The sequence below is a fragment of the Helianthus annuus genome, chromosome 10 (genome assembly GCF_002127325.2).
Source record: "Helianthus annuus cultivar XRQ/B chromosome 10, HanXRQr2.0-SUNRISE, whole genome shotgun sequence".
NCBI classification, from domain to species: Eukaryota; Viridiplantae; Streptophyta; class Magnoliopsida; order Asterales; family Asteraceae; genus Helianthus; species Helianthus annuus.
In genome coordinates, this window is record NC_035442.2 from 7,617,974 (window position 1) to 7,636,562 (window position 18,589).

The 18,589-nt window shown below is 31.3% G+C and overlaps 1 protein-coding gene and 2 long non-coding RNA genes across 4 annotated transcripts in view; 1 reads left to right on the plus strand and 2 right to left on the minus strand.

The window, feature by feature from the left end:
• Positions 1–17,135, plus strand: part of LOC110883913 (caffeic acid 3-O-methyltransferase-like) — a 44,561-nt gene extending 27,426 nt beyond the window's left edge. The window contains exons 3-5 of the mRNA XM_022131574.2: positions 15,912–16,222; positions 16,587–16,651; positions 16,737–17,135. Of these exons, the coding sequence (XP_021987266.2) occupies positions 15,912–16,222; positions 16,587–16,651; positions 16,737–17,048 (688 nt within the window). The 3' untranslated portion in view covers positions 17,049–17,135. The remainder of the gene's footprint in view (positions 1–15,911; positions 16,223–16,586; positions 16,652–16,736) is intronic.
• LOC110883918 lies at positions 95–3,678 on the minus strand. Its single transcript, XR_002560799.2, has 3 exons — positions 3,383–3,678; positions 2,411–2,414; positions 95–165 (listed from the first exon to the last, which is right to left on the minus strand). It is a non-coding gene; the product is annotated as an uncharacterized LOC110883918 (long non-coding RNA).
• Positions 11,608–13,234, minus strand: LOC110883916. 2 transcript variants are annotated; one of them, XR_004870512.1, is made up of 5 exons: positions 13,045–13,234; positions 12,603–12,683; positions 12,283–12,392; positions 11,908–12,066; positions 11,608–11,806 (listed from the first exon to the last, which is right to left on the minus strand). It is a non-coding gene; the product is annotated as an uncharacterized LOC110883916 (long non-coding RNA). The 2 variants fall into 2 exon arrangements; XR_002560796.2 differs by lacking the exons at positions 12,603–12,683; positions 13,045–13,234 and having other exon boundaries at positions 12,196–12,324.
• Positions 17,136–18,589: the final 1,454 nt, after the last annotated feature.

Below are 18,589 nucleotides of genomic sequence, written 5' to 3' on the forward strand. Positions count from 1 at the left end.
GAATGAAATTAACTAGAGGTAAAAATATATTAACAATTAATGAAACAAAATGAAATTTTCCTACCTTATATGGGTTGTTGAATGAATTTAATGCTGAAGATTTGAGAAGATACAGCTAACTCAATCAAGTGGACTGTGGCTATGGTTTTGGGAGTAACAGTGTTTCTGAACTACAATAAAATGAAGAAGAGGTTAGAAAAATATTAAAAGGGAAAGCATATAATGAACGAGCTTAGTCACTTTTGTGGCATCATGACTTGCGTATATGGGTATCTCAATAAGTAATTACTTTTTAACTCATCATTAGAGGTTCAAACTGACCAAAATATACAATATTCTTTCTGGTGATTCTAATAAAAAGAAAAAAAATCAGGAAACGATATAACAAAAACTAAACACATAATTAAAACATGTCACCAAGTTTAAGACGCATACATTTATTAAAAATCATAATATTAATGGGATCTAAGCTCAAGTCTGATGACTTCAAATCAAAACTCAAATCGTATATCTCGGATGATTTGAGAAGGTCAAAATGAGGTATCCAAAACAGTACAGTACAACCCGACCCGAAACCCATTTCAACCCGGACCCGTTCCAACCCGAACCCGTTTTGACCCGAACCCATCCCGACCCGAACCAAAACAACCCTTTTTTATTTGACCCATTCTGACCCGGACCCGTTTTAACCCGAACCCATTTTGACCCGCAACCCAACCCAACCCTAAATCCAAACTCGATTTCCTTAGAAATAGATTAGAAAATGACCATTTTACCCTTTTTTTTTACTAAACCATAAAAAAAATTAAATTTCATACTTTTGTCCTAACATCATACCTTCAAAATCTTTATAGCATATTACATAAAAAGTCTTTAACTGCTAGCCTCTGCAGTCCACATTTGCAGAGCATTTTATAACAATTTACAAACTTACACATCTTTAATAGGTATAATCAAACAAAGAACTCAAGTTTTGCTATATTCTGGTATCAATATATGTATCTTGTGAAAACCCAAACAAAAATTGTTCATAAATCGCAACTAAATTCTCACAATTAAACCCAGCTACTTGCTAATAAAATTAATAACTAGTCAACAAGATTCAACCTAATATGAAACCATTCATTAATTGAAAGTACCTGGTTCTTCTAAACAAAAATCCACAGTAAATTCAACTATAAGCCTTAATCCATAAGTGATCTCAAATCTACTGGTTAAAGTTTCTGTTGCTTGGGCAAACGCTCAAGGAAGGTGATCTCATATGTTGGACTCGGGTTCATGAAGTAGAAATACGGGTCCCAAAACTTAACACCGCGAACCGTTGTACCATGGAACATGTTCTGTTTAAGGTTCATAGCCACTGGGACAATCCTGTCACTTAACTCAGCAAACAAGGGACTGAACCGTAGTAAGAAAGGTTCACGACAAGTGGTGCCTTCTGGGCAGACCACTAGGTCCCCTTTCTGGAGTAACTCTTTGATACGGGCAGCATCCGCTTCACGTTCACGAGTGAGGGCAATTGCGAGAATTGGTGACATGAATCTCGAGAGTTTGCTAACACTGTAAGTAACACAAAACGGTTTGCGTCCAAGTGCAAGTCATAGCCATTGTAAAACTCTGGTTTGTTTTTTGTTTTAACCATTATTTTGCTATGCTCATGACAGTTGCCAACAAACAAAATGTTTCTTTTTAGTCTTAAAAAGTCAAACTTTTTTACTTTCTTTGCAAGTTTTACTTAGTTAACAGTATTTTCTATGGATATATCAAAATTTATGTGATTTTCTGAACCCGGAGGTAGATGAGTAGATGACATATATTCAATGATGTGGATTCAACATTTGACTTTTTTAGTCGTAGGTCAACTCACAAAAATACAGTAAGTTAGAATTAATTGTTTGTAAAATCAACTGATTTGTGTGTTGAGAAGAACTAAAGGAGATGAGGATAGTGATGTAGCATCACATGAGAGTTGAATTAGTGTTAAAACTAAAATGTTTAATTTCAATGCAGGAAACGAAATATTGAATAGCGAAACAATAGTTTCTGAACTTAACTTAGGAAAAAAATTTATACAAGTAAACATGTGACGAGTCATCAAATAGAAATATAAGATGGGCTTGATCAAAAGATAAAAAAGCATGGACTCAACTGAGCTGTAGCTACCAATATTATGCTTACGGAAAAAAAAGTTATAGAAGTAAACATGTGACAAGTCATCACACATATTCGAACATGTGACGAGTCATCACACATATTCAATACTTACAGTGTTACCAAACTCTCGAGATTCATGTCACCAACTCCCGCAATTGCCCTCACTCGTGACCGTGAAGTGGATGCTGCCCGTATCAAAGAGTTACTCCAGAAGGGGACCTAGTGTTCTGCCCGGAAGGCACCACTTGTCATGAACCTTTCTTACTACAGTTCAGTCCCTTGTTTGCTGAGTTAAGTGACAGGATTGTCCCAGTGGCTATGAACCTTAAACAGAACATGTTCCATGGTACAACGGTTCGCGGTGTTAAGTTCTGGGACCCGTATTTCTACATCAGGAACCCGAGTCCAACACATGAGATCACGTTCCTTGAGCGTTTGCCCGAGGAAATGACAGTTAAGGGTGGCGGAAAATCATCTATCGAGGTAGCGAATCATGTGCAGAAAGTGTCGGGTGGTGTTCTTGGAAAAATATTTTAAAATATTTTATATGTATATTATATCAAAATACCATATAAAAAATATGGTATATCTGCAGATATAAAAACTAAATATTATACATGGCGATACACTTGAAAAAATATTTTAAAATATTTTATATGTATATTATATCAAAATACCATGGTATATATGGTATTTTACATGTATATTTAACAAAAACCTAAAATCCAGCTACTTTATAGCTATATTTAATTGCTATTTATATGAAAAAAAAAGAATAAATAAATTGTCTAATAGCTATCTATTGCTACAACCCTAATAGTGAGCCTAGACCTATACGCTACGTAGCGCACTATAGCGATTGATACACTCGCTATTGACAAGAATGGATTCAAGCAACCCAGTAAGCAAACTTAATACTTCACTAGGGGTGCAAAAATGGATGGTCCCTAGGGGTGTTATCGGGTCAGGTAAGGTTTCAAACTCACAATCCTTAAATTTATGTTTTAAAGTATAATCCTTTTTAATATGATTGCTGGAGGTGAAATGGATGCCAGTGGGTCACTAAGCAAACCTAACATTTCACTAGGGGTTTAACTATGGATGGTCCCTGGTGGTGTTAACGGGTCGGGTAGGGTTTCAAACAAAAGATCCTTAAATGTATGTTCTTAAAGCATAATCTTCTTTAACAAATGCATGCGTTATACCAGAGCATCAAATAAAAACTCACCTTTACGCTGGACGACAGAAATTCGCCGAGGTGTGCCGGGAAGAATGGAAAATCACTGTTGTAATCCAAATGCGGCGCCTTTGGAAGATGCTTCGGAAGACAAAGGAGCTCTGATCTAGTCTAATTTGGGAAGGAGGAGGATCTCAGCGAAGATTATTGTCGTTCGTGGCAGAGAGATTGAGAAGATAAACCCTTCGTCTCAAAAGGTATAACCGTCCCAGAAGAATGCGGCCCACATCCCCAAATACTTTAACCGTCCCAAAATAATGCACCGCCCCAAATGATTTCTTTTAATAACCCGGCTTGTTTTAGACTGGCCCAAATAAACCTTATTGACCCACTTTTTTATACAATGAAATTTTGTAGAGGTTTTTTGACACTGTATTTTTCTAAACCGCCCAAAAATGTTATTTGAACCGTCCCATAAACCCAGTTTTGTACTAGTGTTAATATAGTTAACATGATAAGAATATAACTTTTTAATATAACTTGTTCTGCTTATATCAGATATCAAATGTAAATTTTAAAACTTGCATAGGTTGTTTGTCATTTAATTTAAGTGATTTGTGTTCTAAGATTACATGTATGCAGTTAGTAAAAACATTTATTTAACATGTTAAGAAAATATTTATCTGCTTTTTATTATAGTTAACATGTTCAGAATATAGCTTTTTATTATACCTTGTTGTGCTTTATATCAGATATCAAATGTAAAATTTAAAACTTGCATAGGTTGTTTGTCATTTATTTAATATGTTAAGAAAATATTCTGTATTATTTATAATTATTCGCAATGGTATATTGTCGGGAAAGCTCCTAACCTTCTACGACGTGATGTATCTCTGGTCTCACCCAGATCACTGTTGATCTAGGAAACCATGGTGACACAAGACGTACCTTGCGATTAATAAAAACTAACATATTAGTTTATCAATATAACTTGTTATGCTTATATCAGATATCAAATGTGAAGTTTAAAACTTTCATAGGTTGTTTGTCATTTAATTTTACTGATTTATATTATAAGGTTACGTCTATGCAGTTAGTAAAAACATTTATTTAACATGTTAAGAAAATATTTATCTGCATCTAAATAAGATATTAAATGTAAAGATTAAAAATTACACAAGTTGTTTGTCATTTATTTTAACTGATTTATATTATAATATTTAACATGTTGAGAAGTTGCCTTTTATTTTTGTTACAAAGGTTCATTGAAACTTAAAATGGATTTAATGAATGATAAATATTTAAAATGTTAAATAAATATTTAAGATGTTAAGAATTTAACCTTATAATTTTTGTTTTATAAAGGTTACATTGAAAATTCAAAATGGATGGAATGAATGATAATCTTATAGTAGGACCAAGTGTAAGTACAAGTGAAGGACCAAGTGAATTTGAAGGTGAGGGTATTAAAATTTTTTCTCTCTGTCTTATAATTATTATTGTTATTAATATCATTATGTTTAAAATTATATATATATATATATATATATGTTTTGATTTTCCTTTTTTTTCTTTTCAGCATCTAATTATATCTCAACAAGTGAATTTTACAACAGTTATGGAAGTAGCACGTGCTCATAACGTATTAAGCAGTATTAGAGGTTCTAGATATCTTGTGCGATGAAAAAGATTGTTATATCCTTTATAATTTTGAAGATAGACATAATCATGAGTTAGTTTCTTCAGAATACAAGCATTTGTTAAGAAAAAGAAGGAAATTGGATGACATGGAAGAAAAATTCATTCATAGGGTTGCTTCAAATAATATAGGAGCAACACGTGCTCATAACGTATTAAGCAGTATTAGAGGTTCTAGATATCTTGTGCATGGAACAATAACAGATTTTAAAAATTGCAGAAGGAATCTTAATGTTTTTATTGGTGAGAATGATGCTCAAATGTTAAAGGATAAAATGGAAGGAAGAAGAGAACATTTGCATAATTTCTCATTTTAATATAAGTTAGAAAACAATGAATTGTCTGCTTTCTTTTGGGCTGATGAAACTGCAAAATGCAATTATGAAGCGTTTGGTGATATTATATCTTTTGATGCAACTTATAGGACAAACAAGTTTGTTATATTTTTTATATTAAATATTTATTGAATTTTAATTTAATTTTTAATATTGTTTTTTTAATTGTTTCAGGTATTGTATGGTTTTTGTACTGTTTACTGGTATGGATAATCATAGGAAATGTGTTACGATTGGAGCTAGGATGATTGCAAAAGAAAATATTGAATCATTTACATTTCTGCTAGATATTTTTCTGAAAGCATTCAAAAAACAACCAAACATAATTGTTACGGATCAAGATCCGGCAATGAAGGTTGTTGTGTCAAAAGTATTCACTGAATCAAAACATAGACTTTGCACATGGCACATTACAAACAAACTTCCAACAAAGGTAAAACTTAAGTTTTTTTTATATTTATTAATATCATGTTCAATTGAATTTTTTTTACATGTTAAAATAAATATTTTTAGGTTTGTGGAGATGTAGAAAACAATGCTGAGTTTAAAAGTAAGTTTCATAAACTTGTTTGGAGTATTTATACTAGACCTGAACAATTTGAGAAGAGATGGAGAGAGTTGATGGAAGATACAATCTTTTGGGAAATAAATGGCTGTCAGATATGTATGAAATTCGACATCGATGGATTCCATCTTATTTTAAAGATGTTGAATTTTGTGGATTGATGAGAACAACTTCAAGATCAGAAAGTGAGAATTCATTTTTCAACAGTTTTACTCACTATGGAGATACGTTGATACAATTTATGTTTTCATTTGATGCTGCTATGGACAAACAACGATATATACAAGAAACGCTAGATCATCAAACAAAAAACACAACTCCAAAGTATAAAACTCCTTTGAATATTGAAAAGCATGCTGCAAAATTATATACTAGAACAATATTTAGATTGATTCAAGTTGAAATCGAAGAATCTGTTTGGAGATGTTCTCATAATGTTGTGAATTCTGAAGGAGTAATTGAAACTACAATCGTAAAAGAAAAGAGAAAAAGTCAACCTGTTGAAGATGACTTAGTGCCTTTACAGATGTATAACACTGAACCAATACATGAATTCAAGGTATGTTTCAATTTTGTTTAAGTTCAGTTATTTATGTATAGCTTTTTCATATTGTTTTTTGTATCGATTTGAGGTTGACAAAATACAAAATTTTTGTTTTAAGTTTTATTTTAGTTTCATAAATATTTAACATGTTAAATATTATTTGTTTTATAAAGTCCATCTTAGTTATTTATTTATAGCTTTTTCATATTGTTTTTTGTTTCGTTTTTATAAGACTTTTTAAAATCAACATGTTAAATTAAAACTTTAATTTCAGGTTACCCGTAATACAGAAGATGGAAATATTGAATATTCATGTCAAATGTTTTTGAGACTTGGAATACTATGCAAACATATATTCCATGTTTTAAATAACTGTGATATTGAAGAAATTCCTGAAAAGTATATATGCAAACGTTGGACGAAGGACTTGATTCCTGCAGATGTAAGGCAAAAAAAAGTTCTATACAGTGAAACAGATAATGAAGTTGAAGAAATGGCTAACAAAGCAATATCTTCGGTTGATTATTGTTTAAGGGCTTTGACGAATAATAAAGCTGAACTTAAAGAGTTCATGGAAAAAATAGAGGATATGAGAACAGAAATAGAAGCTAAAGAGCTAAATCAAGAAAAATTACCGAAGGAAGCTAGGTATGAATCAATGCTTGGAGTACGTGTTAGAGAACAAAATGAAATTCAAAATCCAACTGGAATTAGAAACAAAGGTTCTGGTACAGGCAAAAGATTAAAGGGTCCAGGCGAGAAGGCTATTGAATAGAAAAAGAGGACCATACGAAGGTGCAATTTATGTGGAATTTACACAGATACACATGATAGTAGAAATTGTAGAAAGTATCATGAGGAATTAGAAAGACAGGCCGAAGAAAACAAGAACAAAGAAAAAGGAAATTAGGAATGTGAAGAAAGCAAGAAAAGAAATGGTCGTTTATTTTGTAAATCATGGATCTTTAATCTTTAATGATGGTTTAATGTAGTGACTTGGAGATTATTATGGTTTAAATACTATGACTTTTTTTAAGTTCTTTTATTTGTTTTTATATGTTTAAATGTTTCTACATGTATTTTATAAGGAAACAGTCTGAAAAAATATTTAGCAATGTGTGATTTAAAAAAAGTTGACAAGTTAGAATATAAGAGTTCTTTTAGAAATGTTTATTATAAGATTACATGAACGCATTTAGTAAAACAATTGTTTAACATGTTAAGAAAATATTCATATTATGATAAATAATTGTAGTGGAATATTACAAGGTCATGTATCTCCAATCTCACCCGGATCACTCGTGATCTAGGAATCCATGGTAACACAAAAATTACCTTGCAATTAATAAAATTTATAATAATAATAAGATACAAAATGTATTATAGTGTGAAGTTCATTGAGGAACACAAAAAAAGTAGGATACAGGAGAACACTTGAAAAAATTTAACTTAACATGTTAAAATTATTTTTTATTTTGATTAGTTTATACCCATTTTTATAAAAAAAAGACCGCTGAAAAAATTTCAAAAAAACAATATTTTTAACATGTTAAGTTAATTTTATAATATATATATATATATATTTTTTAACTCTTTTTTTAAAATAATTTTACTTTTTGTTTTTTTTCTTAAAAATGTTTCTACATCGAAAAACATTTAGAAATTTTTTTTAACATGTTAAGTTTTAAGATTGTACTTGGTTCCCCACGTTTTTAGTGTTTCCCAATGAACCCTCCCTGTATATTATAAGATTACTTGTTTGCAGTTAGTAAAAACTGGATATTATGAAAATATAACAACAAAACTCATGTTTTTTTTTAACATGTTAAGATTAATTTTTAAGAGTGTTCCTCAGTTCCCCAGCTTCTTAGTGTTTCCGAATAAACCATACCCATATAAGATTACTTGTTTGCGGTTAGTAAAAACAATGATTTAACATGTTAAGAGAATATAATATCAAAACTCATGTTTTTTTTAACATGTTAAGTTTAATTTTTAAGAGTGTTCCTCGGTTCCCCAGCATTTTAGTGTTTCCCAATAAACCATACCCATATAAGATTGCTTGTTTGCGGTTAGTAAAAACAATAATTTAACATGTTAAGAAAATATAATATCAAAACTCATGTTTTTTGTAACATGTTAAGTTTAATTTTTAAGAGTGTTCCTCGGTTCCCCAGTTTTTTAGTGTTTCCCAATGAACCATCCGCATATAAGATTATTTGTTTGCAGTTAGTAAAAACAATAATTTATCATGTTAAGAAAATTTAACTTCAAAACACATGTTTTTTTTAACATGTTAAGTTTAATTTTTAAGAGTGTTTCTCGGTTCGCCATTTTTTTAGTGTTTTCTTTATAAGAATACTTTTTTTGCAGTTATTAAAAACAATTATTTAACATGTTAAGAAAATATAACGTCAAAACTGATAATTTAAAAAAAAAGTTGTCCTGAAGAATTGAACTGAAAGAATACATTAACTAAAAAAATTAAATTTTTGATAGAAAAATTCAATACATCTTCAAACCTCTGTTATTCCAGTTTTTTATAGCATAATCTAAAATATTGTTCTTCTCTTCTTTTCTAAGACAATGAAAATGATTAGCTTCTACTAGAATTTCTTCTTTCTTCAAATTCAGTTCTGATAATAGAATTCTTGTCGCATACTTCCTTCTTAGAACTTTTAATTGATTTACTTGACCCGAACATTTAGCAAAAATTCCACAATGATATTCCTTTATATTTTCTCCCATGTAAGTATCCATGTGACACATAAGAAATACTCCAGAATCTGTATGATTTTTTTCAGTACTCCATTTGAAATCAGCTTTCTTTGGTTCAACTTTATATATCTCTTTTGCATTCTTATGTTTAAAAGAATTTAGATATTTTCCAAATAACTTCCCCTAAAAAAAACAATTGATAGGTTCATATATTAGAAATAAAGAAAAGGATAAAATTTTAAGTAAAATATAAATAACGGACTTACTATGATATATGGTACTTTTTCATAATCATCAATATTTTTGCACTTGTTGTCCATAAGAATTAGGGATACATCATTCAAATTGAGTACTAAAAGATAGAAATCCTTTGAACTTAACACTGGTATACAGACCTGATATAAATTAAATTATACAATAAATAAGCTTCGTTGTATATAAAAAAAATATTAAAAAATTATAAATATGCATACCAGATCAATATCCTGAAATGATAAAAGATGCTTCTCCTTTTCCATTAATACTTCTAGTCTAACAATTCATATATTTTTTCAAATTCTTCAGCATTACCTATCAACTTGTTATCCTAATTGAAAATTTATTAAATAACAATTAAATAATATTTTGCAAAAATACTATATATAAAAAATAATCTTACCATTAAAATTGTAGAAAAGAAGTATCTTCTTTTAGAATTATCTGATCTATACATTTCTTCATTATTCAAAATATAAGACCAAACATCGACTATTTTCTTACCATTAAACTTGTAGAAAAGAAGTATCTTCTAACGTCTTAGCATCCACAATCTGCAGCATTGACTGGACCACCTCCACTAACTGTCACCTCAAAAACCTTGGTTCAGTTCCGGCCAACTCAATCAACATCTCCAATGCCTCTTGTCCGGTGGCCTCTTGTCCACCGTTCAAAGCTTCTGTCAAAGTCGTCATCATCGCAGGAAGTAGATCTTGAAACCTATCCCTATCACCGGAGTTTAAACACTGAATAAAATTAATCACAACACTTAAGGCGACAATTCGCAAATTGGAACTACCAGATGTAGTCAAACACTGCAAAAACACAACGTGAAGATGGTTAATATGCAGAATCAAAGTCTAGCCGATGTACTGTGACAATTGAGCAAATATAAAAAACGCAGACTCCTGAAGCTTAAAATTTATCCAACGAAACACACTGGAACATGAATGGTAACAAGCTCAGGCTAACCGTTATCCAGTAATATACTCGAAGCAAGTTCTGAAATCGTATCTCATAACTTTTTTATGATAATTTTTCCTTCTCCTTGCTGCACACAAGTCAACAATATAGATGTAAGTGAAGACTGAGTGCCCGGAGATAACATATTCCATATCAACATAAAATGAATAGAATACTAAACCTATTTTGAAAAATGAACATAAAAAACCTACATATGATCAAGTGTTTGATAAAAAATATTAATTAACTCTTTATATCGTTTTAATTTTATTTTAAAAAAAACTATATAAAATCAAGTTAAAAAAATATTAACATGTTTAAACAATATATATATTTTTTTTTTGAAAAAAGCAACAACACATGAACAAACATCTAAAAGTACTCATAAATTTCATGTAATCAGGCTAAATTAAGTAAAATTAAAAGAAAATAGTAAATATGTGATATCTTAAACTAAGATCTAAATTCTACAAAATAAAATTCCAGAGATCAAAGAAGAAATCAGTAACCGCTAAGATTTTCAAACAGTTTCGGAAATACAGATCCGAAAAAGTGCAAATTAGAACAAACCTAGATGTTACATAGATGCTACATAGATCTAAGATGAAATCGGTAGAGGCTAGGATATCCTAACAGTCTTTGAAAAAGCAGATCTGAAATCATAATCGATCTCCGCCGACGCAGACAACAGCACTCTTCAAAAAGCAGATGTGAAAACAAAGGCGATCTCCGCAAAATCGGATGATGACAGTCTTCAAAAAGAAGATCTGAAATCATAGGTGATCTCCGGCGATGGGGACGACAACAGTCTTCAAAAACCAGATCTAAAAGCTCGGCGGATCTCCGGTGATGGGGACGACGGTTGCAATGTACGGGAACAAGTCCAGAATAATCTAATTCATACTTTTCTAAAATTCCAAAAATACCCCTCTGCTTTTTTACCTTTAAAATATCTAATTTGATCTCAGCCATTAGTTAACTTCATCCAAGGGTTCCTAGGGGGGTTCCCCGGTTCCCCACTTTTTTAGTGTTCCCCAATGAACCCCACACATTAGATATATTCATTAAAAAATATAAATATATATATATATAAGAAAAAAATTCCAGGGGACACATTAGTCATAGTTTGACTTTGAAGTCAAACCTTTAAAGTTGTGCCGATTTTGTTACTAGTTCCTCACAAAAATATTTTCCCAGCTGTATTATGTTTGTAAGTTTATTGTGATCAAAAAGATTTTATTGATATTTCATGACCTTAGTATAATAAAGGAGTTGAATGTCTCTGTTTGACCTCAAAACGTCAAAATTACCATCTTTATAACTTCTAAAATTCACTTTGATTTGAATCTGAACCGGCTCTTAACAATCACTTGTCCTTAACACTAATCTTTTACCATCTGTAATAAATCAGAAATTGCATTCGAATAGTTAAAATCCCAGAATAGAGGTCCCTCAAGAAGAACAACTGTAATATATCAGTCAAATTCAAGAACGTTACCAGGAATTATCCTTCTGTTTTTTTTTTCAATGTGTGCCTCTTGAACTTGCGTAATTAAGAATGTCTTTTGCACCTCTACTTTCAGCCTTCAAGCCTCGGTCAGCTTGTAAATCTCATCCAAACCTTTAGCGTCAGTCCTCATGTATGTCCACCAATTTTCTACAAAAACAAATCAGGCACCAGACCGGTAAGTACAAGGCCTAGAAATAATCAACGATGACTAGGGGATGTTAGGTATTGCATGTAATTTTATTGATAATCGCTTCGATACACAATGCCAAAGACTACCTTAATTGACGTCTACGCTCAATCTACGATGTGTAAAACCGGCCAATGAGTCAAGTGCGATATGGTGCATCACTGTATCAGTATTACCTATTCCATGAGATAGTCTATATTGCATCTGTTTCTTCAGGAAAATGGCTGTGGCAATTGGAGGGGCCAATAGGCAGACCATATCTATCAGCCAAAGATGCAGACTCACCCTGAAACAAAATTGGACACAGTATAAAGGACCACAAGAAAATTATTCTATAATCCACTATTTAGAAAATAATTTACAACTTTATATATGTTAACCGCAATGTCATATAATGTCCACCACGACCCATATAGATATCAGATCTCTTACTTCTAAGAGTTATCTAAATGAAATTACAAAGACTAAACATGATAGATATACATATAAACCTTACATCTAAATGAAATTACTTCTAATACCCGTGGATTTGCAGCATGAAGACCATGAAGTGTAACATCCTAGCAAGAAATCACTCCTAAATACAAATCACATACATAATCATCAATTAAATTATTCAGAAAATCTGTAAAAGGTTCTAAAAATCAAACTTGAACTATATCCTTCTTCTTCTAAACCTCTACTTTAGAAAGTATTAGGACGATGAGAATCTAATAAAGTGTTTAATAGAAAGGTTATTTAACATGTTAAATCATTTTAATGATATACTTAACAAATCTGTTGAAAATCAAATTGAAATAAAAGAATTTAACATGTTAAAACAATTTTTTTGTTTGAAAAAACTACGAATTATGAATATAAATCTAAAAATTATCATAATTATTTATATTCATGTTAATATAAATAAAACATACAAGTAAATATTAGATAGATGATACCTTATAGTGATATCAAAGTTGTACTAGCAGGTTTTCAGATCTGAAAACTTATAAGTTAATACTCCATAGATCTCAAACGAAATTGGTCGCGGCTAGGGTTCCGTAACAGTCTTCGGCGAGCAGATCTGAAAACCTGCAAATTATTACAACCTAGATCTTAGATACATGATGTACATAACATTATATGAATGTATAAGCTATCCGAACATTCGTAAAGCAAGGGAGTTAACTGATTTCTTTTTCAAAACATTAAACTTACAATTTCTGATAAATCTCAGCCTGAAATAAACAAAATCGACGACGATAAGGGCTAAAAAGTGTTCTCCGGCGATCTAGACAATGGTTTCCGATGACCTAATCTGGCGACGGTGGTTAAAAGCTCTCAGATGTGTTCTCCGGCGACCTACTCCGGTGACGACGGTTGAGATCTACGTAATGCTCTCCACTCTCCAGGGACCTGATTCTAACTTTTCAAAAATTCCAAATATGCCCCTCCATGTTTTTTAAGCCTTCACAAATGTAATCTAATCTTAACCATTGATTAACTTAATCCAAGGGTTTCTAAGGGGGTTCCCCAGTTCCCCACTTTTTTTGTGTTCCCCATTGAACCTCACACTATATATATATATATATATATATATATATATATATATATATATATATATAAGGATCCGTTAAGAACCACCCTTTATTGCAATAACCGTGAGAACCAATGTGAATAAAACAAAGCATACCTAAAAAAATTAAAAACACAAATTATTTTTAAATTAAAAAACGGTACTTTTCATCCCAATATTTTTATTTAATTTTTTTGGGACGAAAAGTAGCGATTTTTAATTTTAAAAAATAGCATTTAGTTGTGGGGTTTAGTTTTTAACATTTAGCTTTTTTTTTTGGGGGGGGGGGAGGGAGGGGGGGTTAGGTTTTTGGGTGATGGTGGGGTGGGGTGGGTGTGTGTTTATGTTTTGGGTGGTGGAGTGGGTTTATTTTGTTGTGTTCACATTGGTTCTTATTGTTCTCACAATAAGAGTGGTTCTCAAATGAACCCTACCTTATATATATATATATATATATATATATATATATATATATATATATATATATATATATATATATATATATATATATATATATATATCTCTTTCTTACATATGGAATCATTGTCAAGATGACATGAGATCCAAGTAGTGATGGCAAAATGAATATATTGGATAACATGTCAAGCAAGTTGTTATTAGCATGAACAATTGTTTTATAAAATAATTAATGTGTTATTATAAGTTATAAAAACTAGCTATCTCCATACCAATATAGTTTTATGGATGGTTTTATTTTGAAGGGTGTAATCATTAAATATAACATTAAAATAATTAACAGTGTTATTATAAGTCATAAAAACTAGCTATCTTCATACCAATATAGTTTTATAGATAGTTTAAAAAGGAGGTGACAAACTAAAGGGTCAAACATGTTTGGAAATTAAAAGTTGTTTGAATCAAAACAATCCTTTTTAGAAGTCTAAATGGATAGAAACTTGAAAAATTGGATTTTAATAATCTCAACTATTAACTATTGGGTGTTTTAGTTGGATTTGAATAATCCTAACTATTAACTATTGGTAGGCAATAGCAACTTATGAAATATTTTGTGACAGTCTCAACTTTTGATCTATTTTCTCCCAACAAAATTTTTCTAACTAAGGTCTAACCTTGTTAGTTTTTCCTGACGTGGACTACCACATAAGCAGTCCACATCATCAAAACACTACCACATAAGCAAAGCAGTCCACATCATCAAAACACTATCACATAAGCAGTCCACGTCATTAAAAGTTTGACTTTGCCATATAAACAGTCCAGATCTTCAAAACTTTGATTTTTTACCATATAAGCAGTCCACATCAGCAAAAAAAAAAACTAAGCAGGTTAGACATTAGTTAGAAAAAGCTTGTTGGGAGAAAATAGGTTACAAGTTGGTACTGTCCCAAAACATTTTTTTAGTTGAGACTGTTGTCGGCCAAAAGATATTATTTGAGATTATTTAAATCATTTTTCCTAGAAATTATAAGTTACGGTATAAAAACTTTTCGCATTTTCATCCTTATTTCACTACATTGATCATTATACCCAATTAAGGTCATAGAGGTAACCTTTACCTTCCTTAACACCTAATCTTGATCAAGCTTCAACATGCAATTTAATTAAATACCATCTCATTTCTACCCAAATTCGTTTGATAGCCACTCTTCTACTCCCCTTGTTCCTCATGTGTTCATCGACCATAGAAAAAGGGAGAAAGATGTCATGGGTTTTGAACTCACTTTATTTGATCATTTTGGAGACAAGTACACAAATACAGGATTTGAACTCTTAACATTTTGGTCGTGGAGCAAACCAGTTAACCACCGCAATGTTCCCTTGGAACCCTTCCACGTTAAATAAGCTTTAAATTTAAACCACAACAAACCAGTTTTATTCTATTATTCCCGATTAAAATACAAAGTTTCCACCATGTATTTGGTGTTAGAAAATTCTCTACAGTTGTATTAATTATTTAACACAATTAACTTCGCAAACAAAGTTAACCCGTATAGATTTTCTTTAACAAAGTTTTGGAATAAGTTATTCCTATTAAACAGTCAATTCATTATACAAATATAACCCTTCATAGAGAAGTAGATGAACATACCCTAATTTTGGGATGTTACAATTTTTATGAATATTTTTCCTATTTAACCCTTTATCAATGAATACTTTTTATTTTAACCCAATTTCCCCTCAAAAAAGACATTCTCAGTTTGAGGAAAGCCAGTACTAATCAAGCCCTTGTTTAAAATAATCACCATATATACTATTTTGTCTGGGCAGGTACCATCTGAAAGATGCAATTATTGAAGGAGGGGTCCCATTTAACATGGCTCATGGGATGGATGCATTTGAGTATGCTTCAAAAGACAATAGATTTAATGAGGTCTTCAACAAGTGCATGCATGACAGAACAAGAATAGTGATGAAGATGATTCTTGAAAAGTACAAGGGATTTGAAGGAGTCAAAGAACTGATTGATGTAGGTGGTGGTTTAGGTGCTAACCTTGAGCTTATTGTTTCCAAGTACCCTAATATTAAGGGGATCAACTTTGACCTACCCCATGTTATTAAGGATGCACCTCCTTACCCAGGTATATATTCCTTTTCATAGACAGCTGATTACGCTTTTCGAGAAATGACAAATCAAACCGGCGAGCTTGAATGGGTCGGAGCGATAAGTTGGGTTGAACCAAATTTATTTTTAAAGTCATTAGCTTGTGTCATAACTTGTAAAATTCTAAAGATGGTTTATGAGTATAATGCATATACATAACTACATATTTCAAAAGTGAAAATATATTATAAATAATTAAAAGATCCATTCCAAATTTCAAACTTGACTGAACCGTTAAATCACCAAACTATGAAAATCAAATTGTTTGGATCTAAAACCGACCGAATCAGATATGGACCAAGACTCTAAGCCAATGATAGTTGCTTGATGTTCTTGACTAGGTGTGGAGCATGTCGGAGGAGATATGTTCCAAAGTGTTCCTAAAGGAGATGTAATTTTCATGAAGGTTGATTCATCAACTTTTTTAACATAATATTTGTTTATATAACAACGGTTTTGTTGAATATTGTTTTGATTTTTCTTTCTTATAGAGCATACTTCATGACTGGGGTGATGGTTATTGCCTCAAGTTTCTAAAGAATTGTTGGGCGGCATTACCAGAGGGCGGTAAGGTGGTGGTGGTGGAAGCGATAATTCCTAACCCTGAAAGTGATACTAGGTACAGTGATGAAGTTTATAAGACCTCCATCCTAAGTGATATGATAATGTTGATTGCCCACCCTGGAGGCAAAGAGCGAACCGCAAAAGAATACACCGTCTTGGCCAAAGAGGCTGGATTCAATTCTGTGGAAATTATTTGCGGGGTCTCTACTTTTTGGATCATGGAATTCTACAAGAATTAATGTTTAACTTATATGTTACATGTAATGGCCGAGTCCCGAGGATTTGATGTTAACATTTTGTATTCAATTTCTCTTTATATTATGATAATAAACAAATTGCTCATTGTGACATCTGTGTCACTTCAACCATCAAACAAATGCCAAACCAATAAAATATTGTATTTCATACTTGGGATTTGTATAAATATGTGTATCGTTTGCACATATCTATTCTTGTTCGATTTCAAGCTTTAAATCGCTTTCTAGAAGGTTATAATTGATATGGTAGATACGCCGCTGGTACTTCTTATATATAAGTGTTTTCATCACATTACATACCGTGGCGTTATTTAGTACACTTGGGTTAACGATTTTGATCTAAAATATATTTTAATATATTACTTATTCGACTTTCTTAAAACCAAAGTATATTTTGTATATGCTACAAACCTATTATCAAAACAAATGCATTTTTGGAAACAAACCTTTTTACAAGGATCATGACTACTTTTATTAAAACATTTTTCTTAAACTTATAAGTCATGAATCTTAAATCAATAAAACCTATGTATCTCACATGCATTTTTATGTTGACGTACCTATTTTTACACATGTTTCAGGTGCAGTTATGTGATGATTGTTGATACATGCTATACATAGGATGGACTCGTGCCTTAGCGACTTTAAAACTTGAAAGATAATAGTTGTACTTATTTGATTGTATTAAAACAATAAGTTCATTTATTCAATAAAACAAAATTATTTATTCCATGGTTGTGAAACAATGATTCTGTTACAACACTCCCCGACGTTTCCGTCACGTTTTGTTTTTTTACGTGGTCGGGGTGTGACACTCATCGATACATTTCATGCATTTATCTTGTTTCCTAAACTAGAGATGACAAAAATACAGAGTTATGAAAAGAGAAAAAGTTAGAACTTTTTTATTTGGTAGAGCTGATTGCACATAAAATAGTTTGAATTGTTTTATAATAGTTAGCGTCATATATGACTATCATATATGAAAATAACAAGGTTTCAACAACAACAACAACAACAACAATAATAAACTTTGTTTGAGTGAAAACAAAAACTTCTTTAGAAGTCTGAGTTGATAGAAATTATAAGTTAGGGTATAAAAAACTCAAATCAATCAACGAGGAAATTTCTGATTTTCATCATTATTTCGCTACACTGATCGTTATACTACTAACAATTTCCAATTAAGGTAATAGAGGTTACCTTAACCTTCTTGAACACCTAATCTCGAGCCATCTTCAACATGCAATTTGAGATATACTACTAACAATTTCCAATTAAGTAGGTGTTCTTGCTAAGGAATTTTGATGTTGTTAGAGTTACTGTTGATTGGCATACTCTTTTACAAAGAATTGTGGCAATTTAGATTTCATTTTCTGGTACATTTTTGAAAGAAAACCTTACTTGTTCTTGTTTTCTATCTTAATAATCTGATCAAAGATTTGTGAACACCCCCAAAATGGTATTAGATATGTACAAAATTCACAGGGATGCTCAGGGCTTTTCCGACCTATAAAACGTAC